Genomic DNA, 24,020 nt, shown 5'->3' on the forward strand with positions numbered 1-24,020 from the left:
TCAAAGAACCAACTTTTTGTTTCATTAATTCTTTGTATGGTTTTTTTTGGTTTCTATTTCGTTGATTTCAGCTGTTATTTTTATTATTTCTCTCCTTCTATTTGTTTTGGGATTTGCTTGTTCTTGTTTTTCTAGGAGTTTGAGATGTATCATTAGGTCATTGATTTGGGATCTTTCAATCTTTCTAATATATGCACTCATGGCTATAAACTTTCCTCTCAAGACTGCCTTAGCTGTGTCCCATAGGTTCCGGTAGGTTGTGTTTTCATTTTCATTGACTTCCTGGAACTTTTTAATTTCCTCTTTTATTGCATCAATGATCCATTGCTCATGAAGTAATGAGTTATTTAGTTTCCAGCTGTTTGCATGTTTTTTGTCTTTACTTTTGTTGTTGAGTTCTACTTTTACTGCATTGTGGTCAGATAGTATGCACGGTATTATTTCTATTTTCTTATATTTGCTGAGGCTTGCTTTGTGCCCTAGGATATGATCTATTTTGGAGAAGGTTCCATGGGCTGCTGAGAAGAATGTATATTGTGTAGAGGTTGGATGAAATGTTCTGTAGACATCTACTAGGTCCACTTGATCTATTGCATATTTTAGATCTTGGATTTCTTTATTGAGTTTTTGTTTGGATGACCTATCTATTGATGATAATGGAGTGTTAAAGTCTCCCACAACCACTGTGTTGGCGTTTATCTATGCTTTTAGGTCTTTCAGGGTATGTTTGATGAAATTGGGTGCGTTGACATTGGGTGCGTACAGATTGATGATTATTATTTCCTTTTGTTCTACTTCCCCTTTTATTAGTATGGAATGTCCTTCTTTATCGCGTTTATCAATGTAGGTTTGATGTCTACTTTGTCAGAGATAAGTATTGCTACTCCTGCTTGTTTTCGGGGGCCATTGGCTTGGTAAATCTTCTTCCAGCCTTTCATCCTAAGCATATGCTTATTTCTGTCAGTGAGATGAGTCTCCTGTAAGTAACAAATTGTTGGATCTTCTTTTTTAATCCATTTTGTCAAACGGTGTCTTTTGATGGGTGAATTAAGTCCATTAACATTAAGCGTTAGTACTGATAGGTATGTGGTGATTCCTGCCATTTAGTTGTCTTAGTTGTTTGAAGGTTTGATTGTGTGTACCTAACTTGATGTTACTCTCTACTGTCTTGCTTTTTCTTATCCTGTGGTTTGGTGCTGCCTGCCTTTTCGTGGTTACGTTGGGTATCACTTTTTGTGTGCAGGATCCCTTGCAGAATCTTTTGTAATGGTGGCTTTGTGGTCACATATTGTTTTAGTTTCTGCTTATCATGGAAGACTTTTATTGCTCCATCTATTTTGAATGATCATTTTGCTGGGTAGAGTATCCTGGGGTTGATGTTATTTTCATTCAGTGCCCAGAAGATCTCACCCCACGCTCTTCTTGTTTTAAATGTCTCTGTTGAGAAGTCTACTGTGATTTTGATGGGTTTACCTTTGTATGTTACTTGTTTTTTCTCTCTTGCAGCCTTCAATATTCTTTCCTTAGTTTCTGAACTTGTTGTTTTAATGATGGTATGTCGTGGAGTAGTTCTATTTTGATCTGGTCTGTTTGGTTTCCTGGAGGCCTCTTGCATTTGTATGGGAATATCTTTCTCTAGATTTGGGAAATTTTCCGTTATTATTTTGTTGAATATATTACGCATTCCCTTCGCTTGCACCTCTTCTCCTTCTTCGATGCCCATGATTCTCAAGTTTGGTCTTTTGATGGAGTCAGTGAGTTCTTGCATTTTCTTTTCACAGGTCTTGAGTTGTTTAATTAATAGTTCTTCGGTTTTTCCTTTAATTACCATTTCATCTTCAAGTTCTGAGATTCTGTCTTCTGTTTGTTCTATTCTGCTGGATTGGCCTTCCATTCTGTTTTGCAGTTCTGTTTTGTTTTTTCTGAGGTTTTCCATATCCTGGCAGTTTTCTTCTTTAATGTTGTCTATTTTTGTCCTGAGTTCATTTATCCATTTATTCATTGTGTTCTCTCTTTCACTTTGGTGTTTATACAGTGCTTCTATGGTTTCCTTTATTTCTTCTTTTGCTTTTTCAAATTCTCTATTTTTATTGTCTTGGAATTTCTTGAGTGTCTCCTGTACATTTTGGTTGACCCTATCCAGTATCATCTCTATAAAATTCTCATTGAGTACTTGTAGTATGTCTTCTTTTAAATTATTCTTGTGGGCTTCATTGGGTCCTTTGGCATAGTTTATCTTCATTTTGTTGGAGTCTGGATCTGAGTTTGTTCTCTTCATTCCCCTCTGGTTCCTGTACTAATTTTTTGCTGTGGGGAAACTGGTTTCCCTGTTTTTTCTGTCTTCCCGTCATTGTCCTTGGTGTTGTTACTGTCCCTGTACTGTGTGTAATTAAGTATTTTCTAGCTTGTAATAATAACAATGGTAATATTTAGAATGGAAGAGTGAGCTGAGATGGAAAGCAAGAAGTTAAAGAAAAGGGGAAAACAAATATACAGACAAGAGGGAGAAAGCAGAACAAGGTATCAGACAAGAGAGTTTCAAAGGTATAAACAGGGAGTGTTAGTGTACTAATCGACAGTAAGCTGAACAGACATTAGAGAGACAGAGAGAGGATTGAAAATCAATGATAAAAAAATAAAAAATAAGTAAATGAAAGTAATATCTATATATAAAAATGAATTAAAATAAAATGGAAAATAGAAAATTAAAAAAAAAAAAAAACTTCCAAGTTTATATGCAATGCAGTTTCAGTCTTAAAAATTTGGGTGTCCGTCTCAATCTCCAGTCCTGGAGTTGGTGCCTCAGATGTTGTTCTGTAGTTGTCTCATCAAAGGGGATGCATAAAGTAGAACAAAACTACACACTCACACACACACACACACACACACACACACACACACACACACACACACACACACACACACACATACACACACACACACAAAAAGCCCCACCAAGTGTCCCCAGTTAAATGCAATACAGTTTCAGTAAGTTTTTCGGCTTGCAGGTGTAATTCGGTTGTTCTCTCATCAAAGGTAGGGAGAAAAAGTAAAAAAAGCGTCTGGAGGCAGTTCTGAGAGTGGTATCTGCAACTGTGGCTTGCCTGCCTGCTGCTCTCAGCCTGTAGCTGGCGGCGTTATTTATGCAGATCTCTGGGGTGAGCTAGCACTCACCTGGTCCCACAGGCTTTGTTTGCTCAGAGTTCTCCTGTGCTGGAGCCTCTGCTACAGGCTTTCCCCTTTCCAAGCACTGGGAAAGGTGACACTGCCCCTGTGTTGTCAGGCCTGCATGTTTATTTACAGTTCATGTGGGAGGTGGGTCTTCCCCCCTCTCCTCTCAAGTTTTCCTCCCACTGCCACTTTCAGAAGCTTTCCTGCTCCTGCTTACTGGGCGGTGCTGCTGCTCCTGTGGCCGCCATGTTTGTTTACAGTTCACGTGGGAAGTGGGTCTTCCCTCCTCTCACAAGCTTCCCCACTCCCGGTTGCTGGGTGTGCGCCCCGCTCCCGCCAGAGGCTCTCCGGCCCGCCCGGCTTGTTTATTTACAGTCCCGGGAAGGATTCCCTTCCCCCAATCTTCAGCGCTCAGGGCACCCCACCCTCTTTCCAGTGTGTCTTAACTGTTCTTATTGCTTATTACTCAGTTTCTCTTTTTTTTTTCCCGGGTGGAGGTCAGTCTGTCCAGGGGGCTATGCTGCTCTGGCCCAGGCTTGTCTGTGGGGCTACCGCGGTACCGTGAAGCTCACCTGGTCCGCGTCCTCCCAAGCCGTATGGGCGCCGGCCACTGGCAGCCCCGGGGGCCCTCCTCGTTTCTCCGTTTAACGTGAAGTGGAGATTCTCTGCACCGGCTGGAGATGTGGAGGGGTCAAAGTTATGCCTTTTCTCGGTGATTATGCCTGCAAAGTGTGTCTCCAGCGTCTCTCCAAGATTTCACTATAGGAGGGTCGCTTTCTGCTTCCTACCTCTAGCCGCCATCTTGGAATCCTCGATAGATAGGATTATAATATAAAGTTTTAAATGCATAAATGTGGTAACATTTCAAGACTTAATGGTCTACGAGTTGCTGGGATAATCAGTATGTCAAAATAAATGAGACACCACTGCATAAAGCAAATAGTCTTACATGTTAATGTTAACACATTTAGTCAAATAGTCAATCAAGAAAATCCTGTGTTTACTAAGAAAACAAACTCTTCCTAGCAACTGTTTAAATAAATCTCGCAGATGCTACAGATCTTATTAGTAGCCTGTGATTAAAAAAAAAATGTATTGTTAATACTGTATCCTGACTCATCTATTTTACCATCTGCTAGCAATTCTAACAATACGAGCTATCAACAGAATGGCTAACAACAACAATTTTCTATGGCAATTTTGATGCTGAATTGCCTATAGCATTTTGTAAGATTCACCAGTGCATGCCTCAGACTGTTTTGAGTTGTTTGTGGCCTGGAGCAACATATTCCTTTTCCCCTTATATTCCATTTTAGCTGAAATTTTTACTGTGTTGAACAGAATCTGGTTTGGTTTTAGAAAATACTGTTCATGGAGGCTGTCACAATAATTTGACTAAGTGAGAGCAAGAAACACACTAAAGTACTAGCACAGCCCTGTGGCATCCATTTGTCAGTTTAGATACATATGAAAGGTAAGAAGTTTCTTAGCAATAAGATTGAGCAACAGGAATAATAGGTAGTACTTCAGGTTAAAAGAATGAGAACATAAACGAATAAACAATTTAAGAAAAAAAGTAGAACAGTGACATATTAAGGCATTTTCTTGATTTAATTTCTGGCACTGAGAAGAATACAATACAGGAATTTTCAAGTCAATCCAATATGCTATGAAGCTTTTTTATGAACCCCTACATATACATTTCAAATATGCAATTTCAAAAATAAAATAGTGATGATTTTAGGCACTTGATACACTAAAGATGAAAAAGCTGAATTCCTCACTATAAATCCCTTCTAAAAACATATTAAAACTGCATTATCAAATCTACTAGCAGACTCCTCTTCCTCAAACGCATTATTTATTTTGTTCTGAGCTGAGGAGCCAATGACTTTGGCTGACTAGATGACTATAAATATTCTGAGATTATAATTGGAAACTGCCACAAAGTGTTCTGTTTAACTTCAGAACATCTACGAAAAAACTTCATACCCAAAGAAGAGAGAAAAGTTGTTTTTGTGGTTATCAGTCAGAGAGAAAAGTGTCAATCACTATCACTTACAATATGCTGGATCCTAGTCATCACCGTGGGGAAGCTATTATCAATTCTCTCAGACAGACCAAGTCACCCACCCTAGATCACACATCTGAAGGTGTTATACAGGCAAACAAAGGCAACATCAAACCTGCTGACAAATTTGGATGGACCCCAAAACTACAAAAGCAGTTCAGAAATCCACTTATCATGTGAAACAGTTTTTGACAGAATTTTTGACTTAAAAAAAAAAAATCCCACCTTTCTTTCCAGGTTGTACCTAGTGAAGTATTTTATTTGTAAGATTTTAAGGCATTTTAGCCATAATTGGTTTTATTAAGCATTTTCTATTGAATCAATTGTTTAGCAAATCAACATATTTCTACATAGTCTTTTGGGATAGATTACATAATTCTATCAATAAACAATGCTCTGGTAAAGCTAGCAAACCATGTTTCCTTCACACCTGTATAAACACCTTCAGATGTGTGATCTAGGGTGGGTGACTTGGTCTCTCTGAGACCTCAATCTCATATTAAATACAAATCTTACTACCTGTCCCTCAGCATGAGTTATATCTAGAACCTTCTTCCTAGTCTTGCTCTGATTTGATTGATTACTAATGCTTTGTCCAAGAGTGTGTGTGTGTGTGTGTGTGTGTGTGTGTGTGTGTATTTCCTGATGGGCCCCACCCATCTTGAAAGCGATAGCCAACCCTTTTCTCAGTGAGGTATTTTCTACTCTGGCCCGGAAGCCATCTGGGCAGAATTATCTCTTCTGACCTCCTCTTTTAGAGCACAAAAATCGTGGCAATTCTCCACACTCACCAGGGACTGCTGGGAATTAAGAAAAGTGAGGAGTCCACTTGACTATTCTTTCCTAGCACACTACACCGTGCTCTTGTTACCCTGCAGGCCTTGTTTCTACTTACAGAAGTCTCTTACCTGCAGAACTCTTTGGGAGAGAAGCCAACATGAGTGTCTATGCTAATATATGCTCCAAACGTTCAGGAACTTGTTCTCTGAGCTCTGTTTCAGTGGCACATTTGGGCAAGCTTTAAAGCAGAACCACAACTGGATGAAACTGAAGGTAACAGCACCTACCTTTGTCCTTTCATTATTATTTGTCTAAAAATATGTTTATAAATGTTACAAGTACAGGGCACACGAAGATAGAAAACAAGACTAAGAGAATCTGGAACTAGATAATTATTAACTTAGCTGTGTTATATGAGTGAGGCATCAACTTTTAAAGGTAAATTCTTCAAGCTTTCAACATTCTGGTTTGGGGAGAGGACATTGGCTTTTGTGCCTTATGTTAGATTGGGCAACTAACAGGTATAAATCGCTGAAAAGAAAGACAAGAAGGTAATATGCCAGTGTCATTCACAAACACAATAGTAGTAATAAACATATATTACACAGTAAAATTTTCATGACTGAGTGACTATGGTAAATGAATAGTCCATTAAAGCTTTACTTTTTCTGCAAGGGAGGAGGTAAGAGAATGGCATCAAATTAAGTTTTTGACAATTTTTTTTGGTATCAGCCAATTTAACAGAGAATATGGCAATGAAATTTTACCTTCAATACTACATTGTAAAATGAGTGTTTCCCCAAATGTTTCTGGAAGCTGTCAGTGCTAGAGCTATATCTAGCTGCCACCTCTCCTAGAGGAAGCAGGCTTTGGCTTGATTCCTCTTGAGCTAGACACCTGCTTTCTTAGTAGCTTCACAACTAATGTGGACACAGAAGCAGAGGCAGAGACTGTGGCTGGGGGCTTCACAAAGGGTGGCTGATCTCACTTTGCATCTATGTACTGGGATGCCAGGAGACTGTGGTCATGAGTGGAAACTTGGGGATCAGAATCTGAGCTCTGGTTTAAATAATACACATTAATATGAAGTAGTTTTACTAGTAAATCTTTACATTTTATTCTACAGGATGAAATTTCAGCTCACTCTTTAAAAAGTCCATTTTAATAAGGATAAAAGGAAAAATCCAGCTTTAATTACTAACCAAATGAAAGACATACTGTTGGTTTACCTCCTGTGGAAAAAATAATAAAATAGCTATGTGGCTGCTAAATTCAATGTGTTCTTGAGGAACTTTCCATAGATATTGTTAGCAAGTGACTGACAGATACTGTTATTCAAAGAATAGCTTATCCACTGGATAGTTATTCTGAAATTATTCTGTATTCACAAATAATATCATGTAGCTTTCAATCCCAAGGAAATGATGCAACAGACCCAGTGATGAGTTTCTACTTCCTGGTATCAACAGCCATTGGCATTTTCCAACACATTATTATTATTATTTTAAAAATTGTTTTATTATTCATATGTGCATACAAGGCTTGGGTCATTTCTCCCCCCTACCCCCACCCCCTCCCTTACCACCCACTCCGCCCCCTCCCTCTCCCCCCCACCCCCTCGATACCCGGCAGAAACTATTTTGCCCTTATCTCTAATTTTGTTGTAGAGAGAGTATAAGCAATAATAGGAAGGAACAAGGGTTTTTGCTGGTTGAGATAAGGATAGCTATACAGGGCATTGACTCACATTGATTTCCTGTGTGTGTGTGTTACCTTCTAGATTAATTCTTTTTGATCTAACCTTTTCTCTAGTTCCTGGTCCCCTTCTCCTATTGGCCTCAGTTGCTTTTAAGGTATCTGCTTTAGTTTCTCTGCGTCCAACGCATTATTAAAACAAGAATATGGAGAGAGAGATTTCCTTTGCCTTATTAGATTTAGAGTAGAGATACAAAACCAGAAAGGATAAATTAATTTTGAAAACACTGCATACAAAGGAATTACCTTAAGATGGACTCAAATACTACAAGCTGGCTCATACACACTGCCCATGATTTGTCTCAGTCATTCTAGTCTATTTTCTGTTAGAGATGTCCAGATGACAAACCCGTTTCAGCTAGAAAAACCAGAATGTATGATCTTGTCATTATGTGAGGCCTACCCCAGCCTTACCATCACCAACCTGCACCTCTCTTCTTATTACCCCCAGAAACAGAAGGCAGGTATGGTCCTGACCACTGCTTTCTTTTTACAGGTGTATTCACTATAAGGCAGGTCTTTTAGTAGACCACTCTTACTCTCACAGCCCAGTTTTGTAGTTACAAATGGCAGTTGTGTTGAATCATGCTACCAACAAAGAGAGAGGACTCTTAAATACTGAGACAGCAGCAGGTTTTGTTAGCTATTTTCTGCCTTTTTAATCATGAGAAATTGTTTTTCACTAGTCTTTAGTTCATGTCATCCTGAATTATAACAGCTAATACTAAAGAGGACATATTTCCTACTAGGCAATTTTGTTAGGTTGACAGCAATTTGAAGTTTCCCCTTCTCCTGGCTATGACTGAAAAAAAACCAACAACAAAAAAGACACCATTTATTGACTCTTCAGAGGCTGTGGATTTTTAATCTGGCAGAGTGACCAAGTGTAACTAGTAATTATTTTGTTGAATCTTTTAACTCTCATTAAAAAAAATAACTAATGGAATACCCAAGAAGAAGTGGCAAAGGTGGAACCAATAGAATGGAATAAGATTAAAGAATCCTAAAGTAATTGAATTGTAGCCAAAGTGACTTATGAACAAGCAACAGTTTTCTGAAGAGGGTTGGGTGAAGTCAAACAGTTTCATGACAGGAGGCTTCCAGCTGAATTGCTGGTCCCTGAGAAGTCAGAAAAATGGGTCAATTTCAGATTAATAGTATTTGGAATGGTGAAAACAGGAGGCCACTGAGTTCCATGAATATGAATAGTGTCACCTACTGAAACCCCACTCACAGGGGCAAGGTCAAGATTTCAGCCTCTCAGAGAAGTCTAGGTTGCTGGCTATTTGGCACCCTCTGGCGGCCATATTTGGTGCCACAGATTTTCTGCCTTTTAAGAGAAGCTACCTGCACATATATATATATATATTCGCATATATATGTATTTCACATATATTAGCAAAGTATATTTTTAAAAATATTTTCTAGACAAGGAAGGAATCACCAATGGCACTTCTGGGGTGTGCGTGGGTAGGAAACTACTTATGTGTCAATTTGGTACCCAAAAAATTAAGCTATTCCAATGTTTCAGAACGAAAATATTCCTCTGAATGTGTTTAAAAAACTATGAGTGACAAAATGGATCAAGCATCTTAATATCAGACCCCAAACTCTAAAGTTGGTACAGGAAAGAGTAGGAAATACTTTGGAACTAATAGGTATAGGCAAGAACTTTCTCAGTGGAACCCCAGCAGCTCAGCAACTAAGAGATAGCATAGATAAATGGGACTTCATAAAACTAAAAAGCTTCTGCTCAACAAAAGAAATGGTCTCCAAACTGAAGAGACCACCCACAGAGTGGGAGAAAATATTTGCCAGCTATACATCAGACAAAGGACTGATAACCAGAATATATAGGGAACTTAAAAAACTAAATTCTCCCAAAATTAATGAACCAACAAAGAAATGGGCAAGTGAACTAAACAGAACTTTCTCAAAAGAAATTCAAATGGCCAAAAAACACATGAAAAAATGCTCACCATCTCTAGCAATAAAGGAAATGCAAATTAAAACCACACTAAGATTCCACCTCACCCCTGTTAGAACAGCCATCATTAGCAACACCACTAACAACAGGTGTTGGTGAGGATGGGGGGGCGGGGAAGGAACCCTCTTACACTGCTGGTGGGAATGTAAACTAGTACAACCACTCTGGAAAAAAATTTGGAGGCTTCTTAAAAATGTAAACATAGATGTACCATATGATCCAGCAATACCACTCTTGGGGATATACCCAAAAGAATGAGACTCAGGTTACTCCAGAGGCACCTGTACACCCATGTTTATTGCACTACTATCCGCAATAGCCAAGTTATGGAGACAGCCAAGATGCCCACTACTGATGAATGGATTAAGAAAATGTGGTATTTATACACAATGGAATTTTATGCAGCCATGAAGAAGAATGAAATGTTATCATTTGCAGGTAAATGGATGGAACTGGAGAACATTATTCTGAGTGAGGTTAGCCTGGCCCAAAAGACCAAAAATTGTATGTTCTCCCTCATATGCAGACATCAGATCAAGGGCAAACACAACAATGGGATTGGACTTTGAGCACATGATAAAGCGAGAGCACACAAGGGAGGTATGAGGATAGGTAAGACACCCAAAAAACTAGATAGCATTTGTTGCCCTCAACGCAGAGAAACTAATGCAGATACTTTAAAGCAACTGAGGCCAATAGGAGAAGGGGACCAGGTACTAGAGAAAAGGTTAGTTCGAGAAGAATTAACTTAGAAGGTAACACACATGTGCAGGAAAGCAATGCGAGTCAACTCCCTGTATAGCTATCCTTATAATCTCAACTAGCAAAAACCTTTGGTCCTTCCTATTACTGCTTATACTCTCTCTTCAACAAAATTAGCGATAAGGGCAAAATAGTTTCTGCCTGGTGGCGAGGGGTTGGGGGGAGAAGGGAGGGAGTGGGGGAGGGGGGGATAAGGGGGGAAAATGACCCAAACATTGTATGCACATATGAATAAAATAAAAAACAAAAACAAAAAATACTATGAGTGAAGACACTTAAATGAAAATATCTGGTCAGTACTTAGCTATTTAAAATTTCATTATTTTCAGGTACTTATTCCAGGGAATAAAGAATATTTTTTAAATATAAACTCATATTGCTATAAATATGCATATAATAGCTAACACACACAGTAGTAAGTGATCACCACTGGTAGACATTATGTTTTTATCTCATGTAACAGGCAATAATCTATGTAATGGTACTATTAATATCATTTTTCAAAGTGTAAACTTTCAGAGGTACCAAGAGTTTAAACTTCCCCAAGACATTTAGCTAATAAAATATGTGGCCAGGATTTGAATTTAAGGCAACCTAATTTTAGCACTTTTAAACACTGCCCAATAAAACTAGAAATACATAATCTATTGGCTATAATAAATTTTTCAAAAAAGGGGAGTTTCATAAAGACTTTAAATTCAGATTTGCATAGAGACATGAAGGTCAATGATGTTTAAAAACAAAACTAAAAGATTACATGAGTTAGAATGTTTATTTACCATACTGTACAGTGTGTGTGTGGTGGGTTATAATTGACCACAAAAGCCTAAGATCTAATATTTTTTCAAGTCATATATATTTTATAGTTCTTCACAATTTACATAGCATGTTTACATTTATCATATGAAATGCATTTCATAATAATTCTGTGAACTAGGGCAGATAATTTTATAAACAGGCATTACTTTCTTACTTTACAGATAAGATTAATAGGCTTAGATAATTGAGTAACTTCCTTAAGTAACTGAACACCTCAAAATTTAAGATGACCCAGTGACTGAAAGTACAGTGAATTAGCTTAGGTTTATTATCTTATGCTCTGTCCTACAGAATAAAAATGAAGTTTTTCACAGTAAAACCAAAAGAAAACCTTATGTCAGAAAATTTGTCTTCACTTTATTTCTGCTTTATCTACAATAAATACTTTAACAGTAATTACTACTGCTGAACTGACAAAAATTCATCTAAGGAGGAAATAAAATCAAAAAGTAAAAACAGAAAATAAAATAAGAACAAATATGGATAATAAAATCCACAAAATTGGGCATAATGGCCCAAAAATTTTAAGATTAATTAATTATAAGATTAATTATAAGATTACAAATAGCACTTAGCTTTTTAATAATTATTTAATTCTATGAAATATCTTTAAAATTTTGTTAATTTTATAACCTCTGAGAGGTCATTTGGTGACACAGGAGCTTTTTCAAGGCTGATAAAGAACATTTCAAAAGTGTTATGAAAACAAGCCATTACTTTGTTTAAAGAAAACTTCTTGTGGCTCTAATCACAACACAAAGCCCTCCATTCTTTCTGAACACAAAGCAAAGCAAGGCCATTTACAAACATTACTGATGCACCCATCCTCCACATAGTTATTAAGGGAGGATTCAGGCCTGCCTCTGATTGCAGGCCCATGCCCTCCAGTGTTCTCAGAAACCTAATTACAATTCTGTTCACTTTCATTGTCTTTCACATCAACATGGAATACTTTCTTTGAACTCCTATCTTAATACAACTAATGCTGCTTTGAATCCTACTAACCCATCCAATTGTCACAATTCCATCTCTTTTCTGCTTCTGAAAGTCAAGTTTCTTAGCCTGGAGAAAATTTAAACTGGTAATCACAATTCCATACTGGCTTCTGTCCCCTGGTGCTCTCTGAACTGCAATCAAACAAAAATGTTTCTATCCTATTTGACCCTGCAAGATGCCTTTTCCACTCTGTCCACACATTCCTTCTTAAAATCTCTTTTCTCCCCTCCCATAATTTTCACCTAACTTTATGGTTTCATCTCTGTGTTAGAACCACTCAAAGCTCTCTGAGCTTTTTACTATAAACTCCATTTTTGAGGCAGTCTCATATTCACTTTTAGCTCTAAATACCATTTCTTTCGCAGCAGTCCTCATTTTGTATTTGTAATTACAGATTTGTCTTTTGAGTTCCAGAGCTTAGCCATTCTGTTTAGCTGTCTCATGGGCATTACAATATTCAATAAGCCCATATGTGACAGAGGCTTTCTAACCTGTTTGTCTTTGAATCTTTCCTACTTCACTCAATAGCTCCATGACCATCCATCTAGCTGCTACTGCCCCACACCTTCCATATCTAAATGCTACCATGCCTGCTCATATCCATACTAATGTATCTCCAATGCACTTCTCTTCATCTCTACTGCCACCTCCTTGGTTAAGGTCCTCTGAGCTGTGAGGCTGTTGAAATAGCCTAACTAGTTTTTTTTTTCTCTTTCTCTTTATCTTTTTCCAGTCTTAGGGATTGAACCCAGGGTTTTGCACAGGTTAGGCAAGCACTTTATCATTTGAGCCAGTCCCTAGCCATTTTTTAATTTTGTTTTTGAGACAGGATTTTGCAGCTACCTTTGCCCAGGCAAGCCTGCACTCGATTCTCTTGTCTCTGCCTCCTGAGTAGCTGGGATTACACTATTGCCATACTACTGCATTACTACTCCTGGCCTCCTTCCTCCATTCTTGCTTCCCTTCAATTTATTCTCCTAATAGCAGCTAGAACTATTGTTTAAAAATTAATACTGGATCATGTCATATCCCTAAGACCCTTTGTCACATGTAAAATCCCAATGTGGCCTTGCATGAATCCATCCCTGCTTACGTTTGCAGCTTCGGTTTGTGCCCTTTTTGCCATTCTGCCTGTTTTCATTATTACTGCTTCTCTTTCAGTTCTTCATAGTCACCTAGCTCTTCCCACACTGCCTTGGGTGTAAAATGGTCCCAAAATTAAGAGGTTAGGATTAAGGATCACATGCTTTTTCTTTGCTCTGAATGTTCTTCTATATTCCCCACTTCAGTTCCAAGTCTTTGTTAACGCAGATCCTTTTCTGAGGACATCTTTTCCCTCATCTCTGCCTCATGAAGTTCTATTTACTGTTTAGGACTGAGATTAAATCTCTTCCATAGAGTCTTCCTGGTGAAGTCTTCTCTGTAAACCAAGTGAGTGACTTTTTTCCTCTGTATATCTAAAGATAACTGCATATGCCTGCTTTATAACATACAACAAACACTATGCTGCAATTATTTAAAAAATTTGTCATAGAACTGTACAATGTGAGATACCTAAGTATCCTTAGCACTTAGAAGATACTTAACACCTAACAAATGTTTGTTAAATAAACCAAAAGGCAGAAATAAACCTGAGTATACCTCATCTGAAGCTTGTAAATCTCTAAAAATGATTTTTCAGATCTGAAATTCATCTTGATCCCATTTACTTCTAAGGTAGAATTTTGCTTTGGCCAGACATCAAAAAGCTTGGATTCTTAAGAATCAGGATTTATTATTATTATTATTATTATTATTTCTTGCCATACTGGGGTTTAAACTCAAGTAATCTGTCACTTTAGCCACATGTCCAGTTATTTTTGCTTTAGCTATTTTTCAAATAGGGTTTCATGTTTCTTGCCCAAGTAGCCTCAGATCTTGATATATCTCCTGTGTATCTGTGATTACTGGTATGAGCCAACTATGCCTGACTTATTTTTTGAGATAGGATCTTGTTAACTTTATTTCCTTGGGCTTCTTTTAGAACCAGGATCTTCGTATCTCTGCTTCCCAAGTAGCTGGGATTTCAGGTATGAGCCACCATGCCCAGCCTTTTAAGAGCTGGTTATCAAGAGAAAACGCTATTTTAATGATAGTAGATATGAACTGGGATGACTTAACACCATCCATCTTGTGATTCATTAATTTATTAGCCATCTTATATTATAAACACCACTTTGGAAGATTCTTTTTCTAAATCAATTTACTAGTGTTGATCATCATTATTGTGTATTTAAAGATAGTCAGAAAAACAATCCAACTAATTATTAAAGATGTTACTGTGAAGTTACTCGAAATCAGAGCTCATTTGTGTACTCACACCCAATGAACTGCAATGTCTTAATTTATTAGCACAAGTCTCAAGTCTTATCAGGAACTACAATTCATGTGGTTGACATTTTAATGATGGAAAAGCAGCTTTGTAAGCTCTTAGTTTCATGTGCTTGAAAGGCCTGTGATTAGGTGTATGACCTTGGTCAGAAGTATCAGTAACAGGGGTCAGAAGAGAAAGCTTTAATGTAGAACACCCATTTCTATGAAAAAGAATGGGCAGAAGAAATAGGGATAGCAAAAATGGCCTATCTTAGCTTACTTCAAAAGCCTTTCAGTTCTTAAATGAAAATAATTTTAGAGCTGAATACAATAGATTTTTTATCAGATTGTTCTGAAGGCTACTATTTTTTGGAAAGGAAAAATCTTATTACTATAAATATTAATTCACAGTAAAAATGAACTTGTTAAAAACAGACTCCATTTATTAATATTACAAAAATGAGGTCTTAATTGTAGCACTATGAATCTGAAATATTTTAAAATAAAGAAAGACCAATTTCTTAAGGATGTTTTTCAAAGCATTGTCTGAGATCTATTCTATGATAAAACTCAGTATCAAGTATAAAGAAGTGACACCAAACATTGTCACTGCATCTCTGAGAGCTAAAAGGTTGAGAACCTTGTAAGCAGAAGATTTAACAATGACAACCCCCCCTCCAAATTTGAAGCAAATAATGCTAGTTCCTCTAGTAGAATTTCTTGGTCTTTCTGCCTATGACCTTCTCAGCTCACCTCTAAGTGGTACCTGAATAGCTATGATTGAAATATTACTTAATTATGAAAATGTGTCATGGTCAAATATGGTAAACAGAGTAACATGATTTTCTAGTTCATTTTAAAGTGAATTATTTAGGACTATATGGATTATGCAGGCCTTAGACACTGCAAGACAAAGGCAGATATACTGGGCAGAGTAAACACCTTGCTTTAAATCCAACAAACACGTAAATTAAACGTTTTTATTCAAGTTGTTAGGAGAGAAACGTTTAATGTTTCACATCCATGCAACATAATAGTATCCAGGTAATTTGTCAAAGCCAGAGGTATGGAGGGAAAGTGAGAGTTATGGAGTGGTTTTCTTGCAGATGTGGAGACCTGGGAGCACTTTAGTCCAGGGCAGAGAGCTTTATTGCCTGCAAACTCTAATACTGGACAGACTTGATTTATACTGGTTAGGTGATGAAAGGGCCATGGTAATTATCAGGCCTAATCAGAATTTTGTAAAGGGCATTGACATGAGTTCTTTGTAACAGAGTTATACTTTATATTTATCAGCAGTTTTAAAGGGCCATAGGTTAATGTTCTGGTTGTGTGGCTCCCTTATAACTAGGAATTTTCATTCCAATAGAAAAAGGGAAAAAAATGATTCCAGGTGGGAACAATGTTGCCTGTGCCCCACAGTTGAGAACTGATAGTCATGATACCAGCAAACAAAAAAGGCAAATGTATGAACAGATTTTAGTGTTGCAATAAAACAAAACTTACCCCCAACCATGGCATTTTAAATGACATGAATAACAGACACTGAACAAGTGATAATTATTCATAATTTATTTCATAAAAAATTAACCATTGCCAAAATGGTTTCAAATTCTCATTTATAAATTAAATCATTTCTACAATTATATATGGTTTAATTTTACACCTAAGGAATTTATTTATTTATTTAAAATTTTAATTTTTAATTATTCATATGTGCATACAATGCTTGGGTCATTTCTCCCCCCTGCCCCCACACCCTCCCTTACCACTCACTCCGCCCCCTTCTTCTCCCCCCAACCCCCTCGATACCCGGCAGAAACTATTTTGCTCTTATCTCTAATTTTGTTGAAGAGAGAGTATAAGCAATAATAGGAAGGAACAAGGGTTTTTGCTGGTTGAGATAAGGACAGATATACAGGGAGTCGACTTACATTAATTTCCTGTGCATGTGTGTTACCTTCTAGGTTAGTTCTTTTTGATCTAACCTTTTCTCTAGTACCTGGTCCCCTATTCCTATTGGCCTCAGTTGCTTTTAAGGTATCTGCTTTAGTTTCTCTGCATTGAGGGCAACAAATGCTAGCTAATTTTTTAGGTGTCTTACCTATCCTCATATCTCCCTTGTGTGCACACACTTTTATCTTGTGATCAAAGTTCAATCCCCTTGTTGTGTTTACCCTTGATCTAATGTCCGCATATGAGGGAGAACATATGATTTTTGGTCTTTTGGGCCAGGCTAACCTCACTCAGAATGATGTTCTCCAATTCCATCCATTTACCAGCAAATGATAACATTTCGTTCTTCTTTATGGCTGCATAAAATTCCATTGTGTATAGATACCACATTTTCTTGATCCATTCGTCAGTGCTGGGGCATCTTGGCTGTTTCCATAACTTGGCTATTGTGAACAGTGCTGCAATAAACATGGGTGTGCAGGTGCCTCTGGAGTAACCTGTGTCACAGTCTTTTGGGTATATCCCCAAGAGTACACCTAAGGAATTTAGAGCATACCACCCCAAAATATACTGCTCTGGCATATTGACTGTTGGAGGCACTTGAAAAAGAGCAAGTGCAAGATCACTCTGACCCTCCCTCTTCTTAAAAGCAGGGGATGAAATTCCTGTGTGAAAGATGTCCTCCTATACCAGAAGGAAGGCTCATTCTTTTCATTAAAGATGGGAAACAGAGGCTGAGAGAAATCTACACAAACCATATCAAATTAACCCTTATCTTCCTAGCAATGTTTCTACCCAATTACCAACACTAGCTCAACCCAATTGTCTTGTCTTATTTTCACACTTTACTTTTTGTCCAATTCAGTATATAAATATTTAGCTCTAACTGCATTTGTGGGTCTTAATTTCTTCATGAAGGCTCCTGTACCATGCAGAATGTATACTGAATAACTTGGTATGCTTTTTTTGCCTTGGTTTGTCCTATGACAATCTACTCTCAGTTCCAGTTGAAAAGCCCTAAGTGGGGAAAGGTAGTTTTGCCTCTTCTATGGTATACACAAATCCTTTAAAAGACAGGTCTTACCTCTAGCTCCTTAGAAGCCCTGGTGCACCCTCAATGCCTATACTGAGGACTGAGGGTTCTTGACCTCTTTCTGCCCACAAGTTCCACTCAGGTTTCCTACCCAAGTTCATTAGCAGTTCATTCAGTGACTTCCCATCTCTGCTCTGCACCAGGAAGGGCCAACCTGAAGCTCTGAAACATTGGATGGATCTGGGGAGCTGAATTTCTGTAATACAAAGTTGCAATGGCTAGCTTAACACAATCATCACAACAGAGTGAGTGGCCCTACTGAAGGCAAGGGGCAGGGAAGGGAAAGGACACAAAGAAAAGGTTCTAGGGATCTGTTTCAGGACAGAGCATTAGAGGTCAGAGGATGTGAGAGAAATCTGTAAGGAAGAATTCCAACCCCAGATAATCTCACTTTATTGACAAAGTGATCCCCACATATGTAATGAAGAGCACTCAGACTCTTCTTAAGGCTCTGGCTCATGAAGCCTCTAAGAAACAGCCTGAAAGTGGGATTTGGGGATGGGATGGAAGAAGAAAAGGGGAGTTGGGAGGTGAAGGGCTTAACCATAGCTAAACCAATGTAAGATTAAGATCACATCAAGTTTGCCTCTGAATAGAGCAAAGAACTGAAACACATTAAAGGGTTGGAGTGTAGCCTTTTAGACAATTTTCCCAAGCTAGCTGGCACAACCTAGAAAGACTCTTATTATTCCCCAGTGTTCCCAGAGGGACTTCAGGTTACTGAAACTAACCTTAGGAAATCTAAAGGACATTTTTTCTTTTCTGTCCAGCCATTTCTAAAGTTATGTGTGGAGAAAAACACCTGCATTCTTTCAGTTTCTAACACGTTTAAATGCAGTGGAAATATCACAACTCATTTCATAGAGTTGTTCTGAAGATTACAGAAACTACAGCTGTTACAGACCTAGCACAATGGTTGGTACAGCTGGCTTCTTTTCCTTCTCCCCTTCTTTTTAAATGCTCTTTCCTTTTCAGCTCATGTACATGCATGCCTACATCTATGCTCTCAGAGATTTCCTTCGACTGTTCTTATACATTGTATTTATCATCTTCTATCTTCATCTTCTTCTGGAATTTTCCTCTCTCTGTCCCTGATGAGGTAGCATCACTTCATCACCAAATGCATGTAAATTCTTTCATCTCTAGGTGACAAAAGAGTACGTGTCACAGGTAGCAATGGGAAAATGCAAGAAAAAGTTTGTCATTCTATCACTATTTCATATTGGTGGCTCTGAATGGTTCCACCTGGATGGAGATGAGGGAATTTCTGTGTGATAGTTTAGCAGGAAACTTGAGAGGCAGTTAAAGAACCATATCTGGAGTTCAACTTTTACTATGTCAGAAAGTTCCTAATAGAATGACTCACAGATAATAATCGTAAATTGTGGGCAAAATACAAAAACCAACTTCTGAAGATTAGAGAAAAACAAAAACATATTTTATCCCTCCACAAGTCTGGGATGTAATTCAAAATTACTTGACAGAAGAATCAGGAAAATGTGATCCACTTCCAAGAAAAAAGATAATCAATAGAGACCAACCTAGATATGACTCAGATATAAGAAGTAACAGGATTGAAAAGCAGCTACAATTATACTTAGTAAGGTAAGGGAAAATATGCTCATAATAAATCAAAAACTGGGAAACCTCAGCATACAAAGAGGGAATAACAAAAAAAAATGGAGATTTTTAGAACTGAAAAACTCAACATTTGAAATAAAAGATTTATTAGATAAGCTTAATAGAATGAATATGACAAAAATCTACTGGAGAAAGATCAAGAGAAATAATACAATCTGAAGAAGAGAAAATCTTGGAAAAAGACAAATAGTTTTAGAAATCTTGTAAACAATATCAAAAGGTCTAGCATAAGCCTTCTTTGGAGTTCCAGAAGGTGGGGAATGAGAAAATGTGGCAGGAAAAAATATCTTAATAAAGAATAGATAAAAAAATTCCTAAATTTGCAAGACATACATTTACAATTCTGAGATGCTCATGAACTAAAAAATAGCATCAATCACAAGAAATGTATAGGTTTGACAAAAAAAAAATTCCAAAAGGTTTGAAATGAGACAGAGAAAAATGACATTGTATTTAGAAGAACAACAATTTGAATCATCAGACTTCCCTCTAGTAAATATGAAGTCCAGAAAACAAGTTGGAGTAATATTTTATACAGGCAGAGTGGAGTAGAAAGTATATTTTACTTTAAATATAAAGATACAGAGAGGTCAAAGTGAATGGATGTAAAAAAGAAATGGCATGCAAACAGTAAGTAAGGCTGGAGTGACTCTGTGTATAAAGCATATCACCTGCCCAGCTGCCACAATATAATTTAAAGAACAAACAAAACCAATAACCACCACGCAACACTTACAACCCCCCACCCTCCAAAAAAAATCTTCAAATGTACAAGGACACTGAATTTAAACTGTAGCATATAATCCAGATGACAAATATCTCTCTATAACAATGTTAACCCATAATCATCACACTTACTACAAAAGCTACCAAGAGGAATCCAACCTTGGTATGACTCCACTACTGTTTTCCTCTTCCCTTAATGAAATGAAAGAGGATTAACAATAATCTACTCAGTCAGGGGTTCTCTATTTGGGTGAAAGATTCAGAATATACTCATATCAAAACTGGCTGGGGGAAAACATAGACACACATATCAAATATGGAATCTAGATGATGAATGTACAAGTCTTTACTATTTTCAGCTTTTTGAATGTCTAAAATTTGTCATAATGAGAAAAGGTGAAGGAAAATTAGCTGGAAGAGTTATATTTAAAATACCTTCCTCACTCCTTTCCCCATGTTTTGATATACTTTGTTGGGGTGGGTTGTCACAGTACCAACTACATATTTTGAAAACGAGTCTCATATGATTCTGATATACATCACCACTGCTAGAAAATCCATATGGATAAGCACTAGAAAAAGAATTAAGCTGTTTACTATTTTGCCCACTACTACATCTGGCACACAGTAGGTTTTCAAGGAACATTTGCTGAATGAATGAATGAATGAAAAATAGTTATCCTGGATGTTTAAGAATTTGATAAGATTTTAAGACTTCCTAATTTTAAGATAGAACTAAAAAAAAAAACAATTCTAAACATTATCTGCAAAAATTGTTGGTCAGAATATGTTTGGTATTTTTTCAATGAGTTTTGGTAATCAGGTTTTCCCTGAACTTGCCATGTATTAACTTTCCATATTAAAAAAACGTAAAGTCACTGAACTGCAACATTTGTTCAAATGAAGCTAGTTCCATACGTCTCACATTTCCTTAGAGCTAGCATCAAAGATTAACTGAAAAGCTAATGAAGGGATTCAAATTCAAGATTTTTCTTGCCTGTGTCATCTTGACACATTGAAATAAATGCAAACATATACTAATGTCACTTCATCTTTAGCATTCACCTTTCCAAGGAGGTGGAGAAGAAAATAGCCTGCAGGTGAATTTTTGACATGCAAGTCTTGTAGATAAAATAATACAGCATTCCCATTCCTCCAGATCAGTTATATATATTTAAAACATTACTTCTCTCTCAATACAATTAAATCCAAAAGTCTGAATTCTAAGAGTGATTAAGGTCAAAGCCAAAGCTAAATGTTCTCGAAATTATTTTCCATAGCTCTTTCTAAAAGTTCCTTATTAAATTTTAAATAACAAATAAGACAGCCAAATGTTTTAAATAAAGATATAAAAAGAAATACGCATACAAAATGCAATACTTTGTAAATGAGTACAGAGATTAGCAATGCCTAGAATGGATAATGACTCATTTTCTGGCATTTAAGTTACTTTTCTGGCCCTCAAGAGTTAAGTCTCAACATTTGCTTAGCAACTATTGGATTCAATAACTAATATTCAAACAGAATTCCCTTAGAGATTCTGTGCATGACCTCTCACTTCTTGATGCCTAGCTTTCCACATGTCAGGCACAGAGAAAAATAATTGCTAACTACCTCCCAGCAATTCTGTAAGATTTAATGAAACAGGGAATCAGACCTCCATGGTGAGTCAATTATTCCTAGGTGCTGTAACTCTAATGATAACAGAGTATTGTACAGGCATTACAAATAACTATTTCTTGATTTTCCATTAAATCTTTCAGAAAAACATACTAACCTAGTAACAAACAGCCGTATGTTTTATAAGACAATTTGAATTTGATGGGGTGAAATCATCATACAATTTTTTTTAATGAGACAGTGAAGAGAGATGGGAGGGAGAAAATGAGAACTTCAATCTTTTAAGACAAACCAATAGATAAGGAGGAAGCTCTCAACTGAATCTAGACCAATCAGAACAGTCTGGTACCATGAACTATGTGTTTCATTGAGCCAAGTCTACAGTTCACTTATGCCAGCTTGCTCAAGGCAAAGTTAGTATGCTGCCCTGTTAAGAAAAGGTATAGATCTGCTAATAAAATACAATTTAATTCTTATAAAGAAATGTGTCCCAATATTATTCATGTCATTAATACAGTACACACAAAAAAAGACAGTAACAAATAATTTTGGTTTACTGAAGTCACAGGCTCTTTAAATTGTTCACACAGGATGGTCATGCTCTCATAAGTTAAAATGGATAAAATTGACTTTTTACACCAGATTAGCTGCACAATATTAATCATATAAAATATTTCCCTGAAAATCTTGGCACAAAAATGGGCCAAAGTGTTCTGTTGTGGCTATTTTTTTCCAAAGTAAATTTAGATGGGGAAAAAACTTTAGAAAGTAATCACAAATTTCAAAATCAATAAATTCAAATTGCTTTTAAGGCAGTAAATGTGCAGGCCTGCCAAATGCTGCAGGAAATTGATGTGCAATCTGTCTGGCAGCTGGACCGTGTAAAAAAATTTTTTAGGAACGACCTTAAAATAACCAAGAGTCTGAAGGCTCAACAAACCTTGTCTTAAGACCATTTTCCTGGTTATAAAAAAGATAAAGAAGCAAGGGGTGGAATAACCAAATTAATGTAGGGTGTGGTGGATTATCTTGGGTATCTTAAACTTGTACTTCCATTTGGACCTGGGTTCAGAAGAAACAGCTTATCATGGTAATTAAGACCAGCTGCTAGGTGGCATGAATTTAAGTTATTCAAGAGCACCTAGGGGTGTATCTGAAAACATGGGATAAGAGAATCTCAGAAAAACTAAGATTGCTGCCTCAAATCAGTGAAAATTAGTCAGGTATTTTTTTAACTATCTTTTAAGATTTGCCTCCACTGATTTGGCCTTCAACATTAACAGATAAAGTGAGAAGATGTAGTTTTCCAATGTATGTGCCACCATGGCTTAAAGACTTAATATAGTTCACTTTATTCAAATTTTTCAAGACCAGGAAGTCATTTAAACAGAAAATAATTTCCTTTCCGTACAAGTTGAGGGAGAATGCCACACACTGTCATTAAAAATAACACTAGTTTGTTACCAAAGTATCATTACTAACACTATGAGCAGAAGCATTAACTTCTTTGATTGTTCACTTAAAAATGACAAAAGTAGTACACATTTAAGGAAAAACAGAATACCAATACAAAAATGTACTAAATAAAGCATGAAAGTCCACTTCTGACTGTCCACCCCAACCACCCAACTCACCAGGGAAAACAACTGTGATTTACTGTGTAACTTCCAGACCTTTTCCCAATGCATGCATTTATGCACATGTAAATACTTTTACAAAAATGTAATCAATTTTCACTAGAGGATGTCACAGACAGGCTTCCTCATCTGTACATACAAATATCAACCCTTCCTTAATGGGGAAGATATGTATGTGTGCATGTATACACACACACACACACACACACACCCCACACACCCCAATCTTACTGGATGTCTACCATATTTAACATGCAATGCTATGCTAAGCATGATAATTGCTGGGAGGTGTGTAGGGATAGCTACAGCTGTTCCAAATATAGGTAGAGGTGACTGATTATAAAAACTTTGCTAAAGGAAGTACACTAAGATTATTCTTGAAGAGTTAAGTAAAAGGTAAGGATGTGCATGAACAATCCATATTAGATTAGAATATAATAATGAAAGGTTTATGGACTGCTAGCACCAGTATATATCCTTTCAATGTGAATGAACAATTTCCCATAATGTATTTTTTTTCAAAGTAAATATAAAAAATACTGGAACTAGGTTTTCAATACTGTAGTTAAATAATGATTAGTTTAAAACATATATAATAGAAACCATTAAGATTTAGTATTTCAAAATCCTGTTATTAAATCACTATGCGAATAT

The 24,020-nt window shown here is 36.9% G+C and overlaps 1 protein-coding gene across 6 annotated transcripts in view; it reads right to left on the reverse strand.

Annotated features, from left to right (window-relative positions):
* The window catches only part of Stk3 (serine/threonine kinase 3), a 313,658-nt gene that overhangs the window by 19,352 nt on the left and 270,286 nt on the right, over positions 1-24,020 (reverse strand). The window contains exon 11 of one of the 6 annotated variants that reach the window (XM_074068901.1): positions 16,531-18,884. The exons of the other annotated variants lie outside the window; for them this stretch is intronic. Coding sequence (XP_073925002.1) covers positions 18,879-18,884 — 6 coding nt within the window. The 3' untranslated portion in view covers positions 16,531-18,878. Of the gene's footprint in view, positions 1-16,530; positions 18,885-24,020 lie in introns of those variants that run through there. 6 annotated transcript variants of the gene reach the window in all.

The sequence above is a fragment of the Castor canadensis genome, chromosome 3 (assembly GCF_047511655.1).
Source record: "Castor canadensis chromosome 3, mCasCan1.hap1v2, whole genome shotgun sequence".
In the NCBI taxonomy this organism is placed as follows: Eukaryota; Metazoa; Chordata; class Mammalia; order Rodentia; family Castoridae; genus Castor; species Castor canadensis.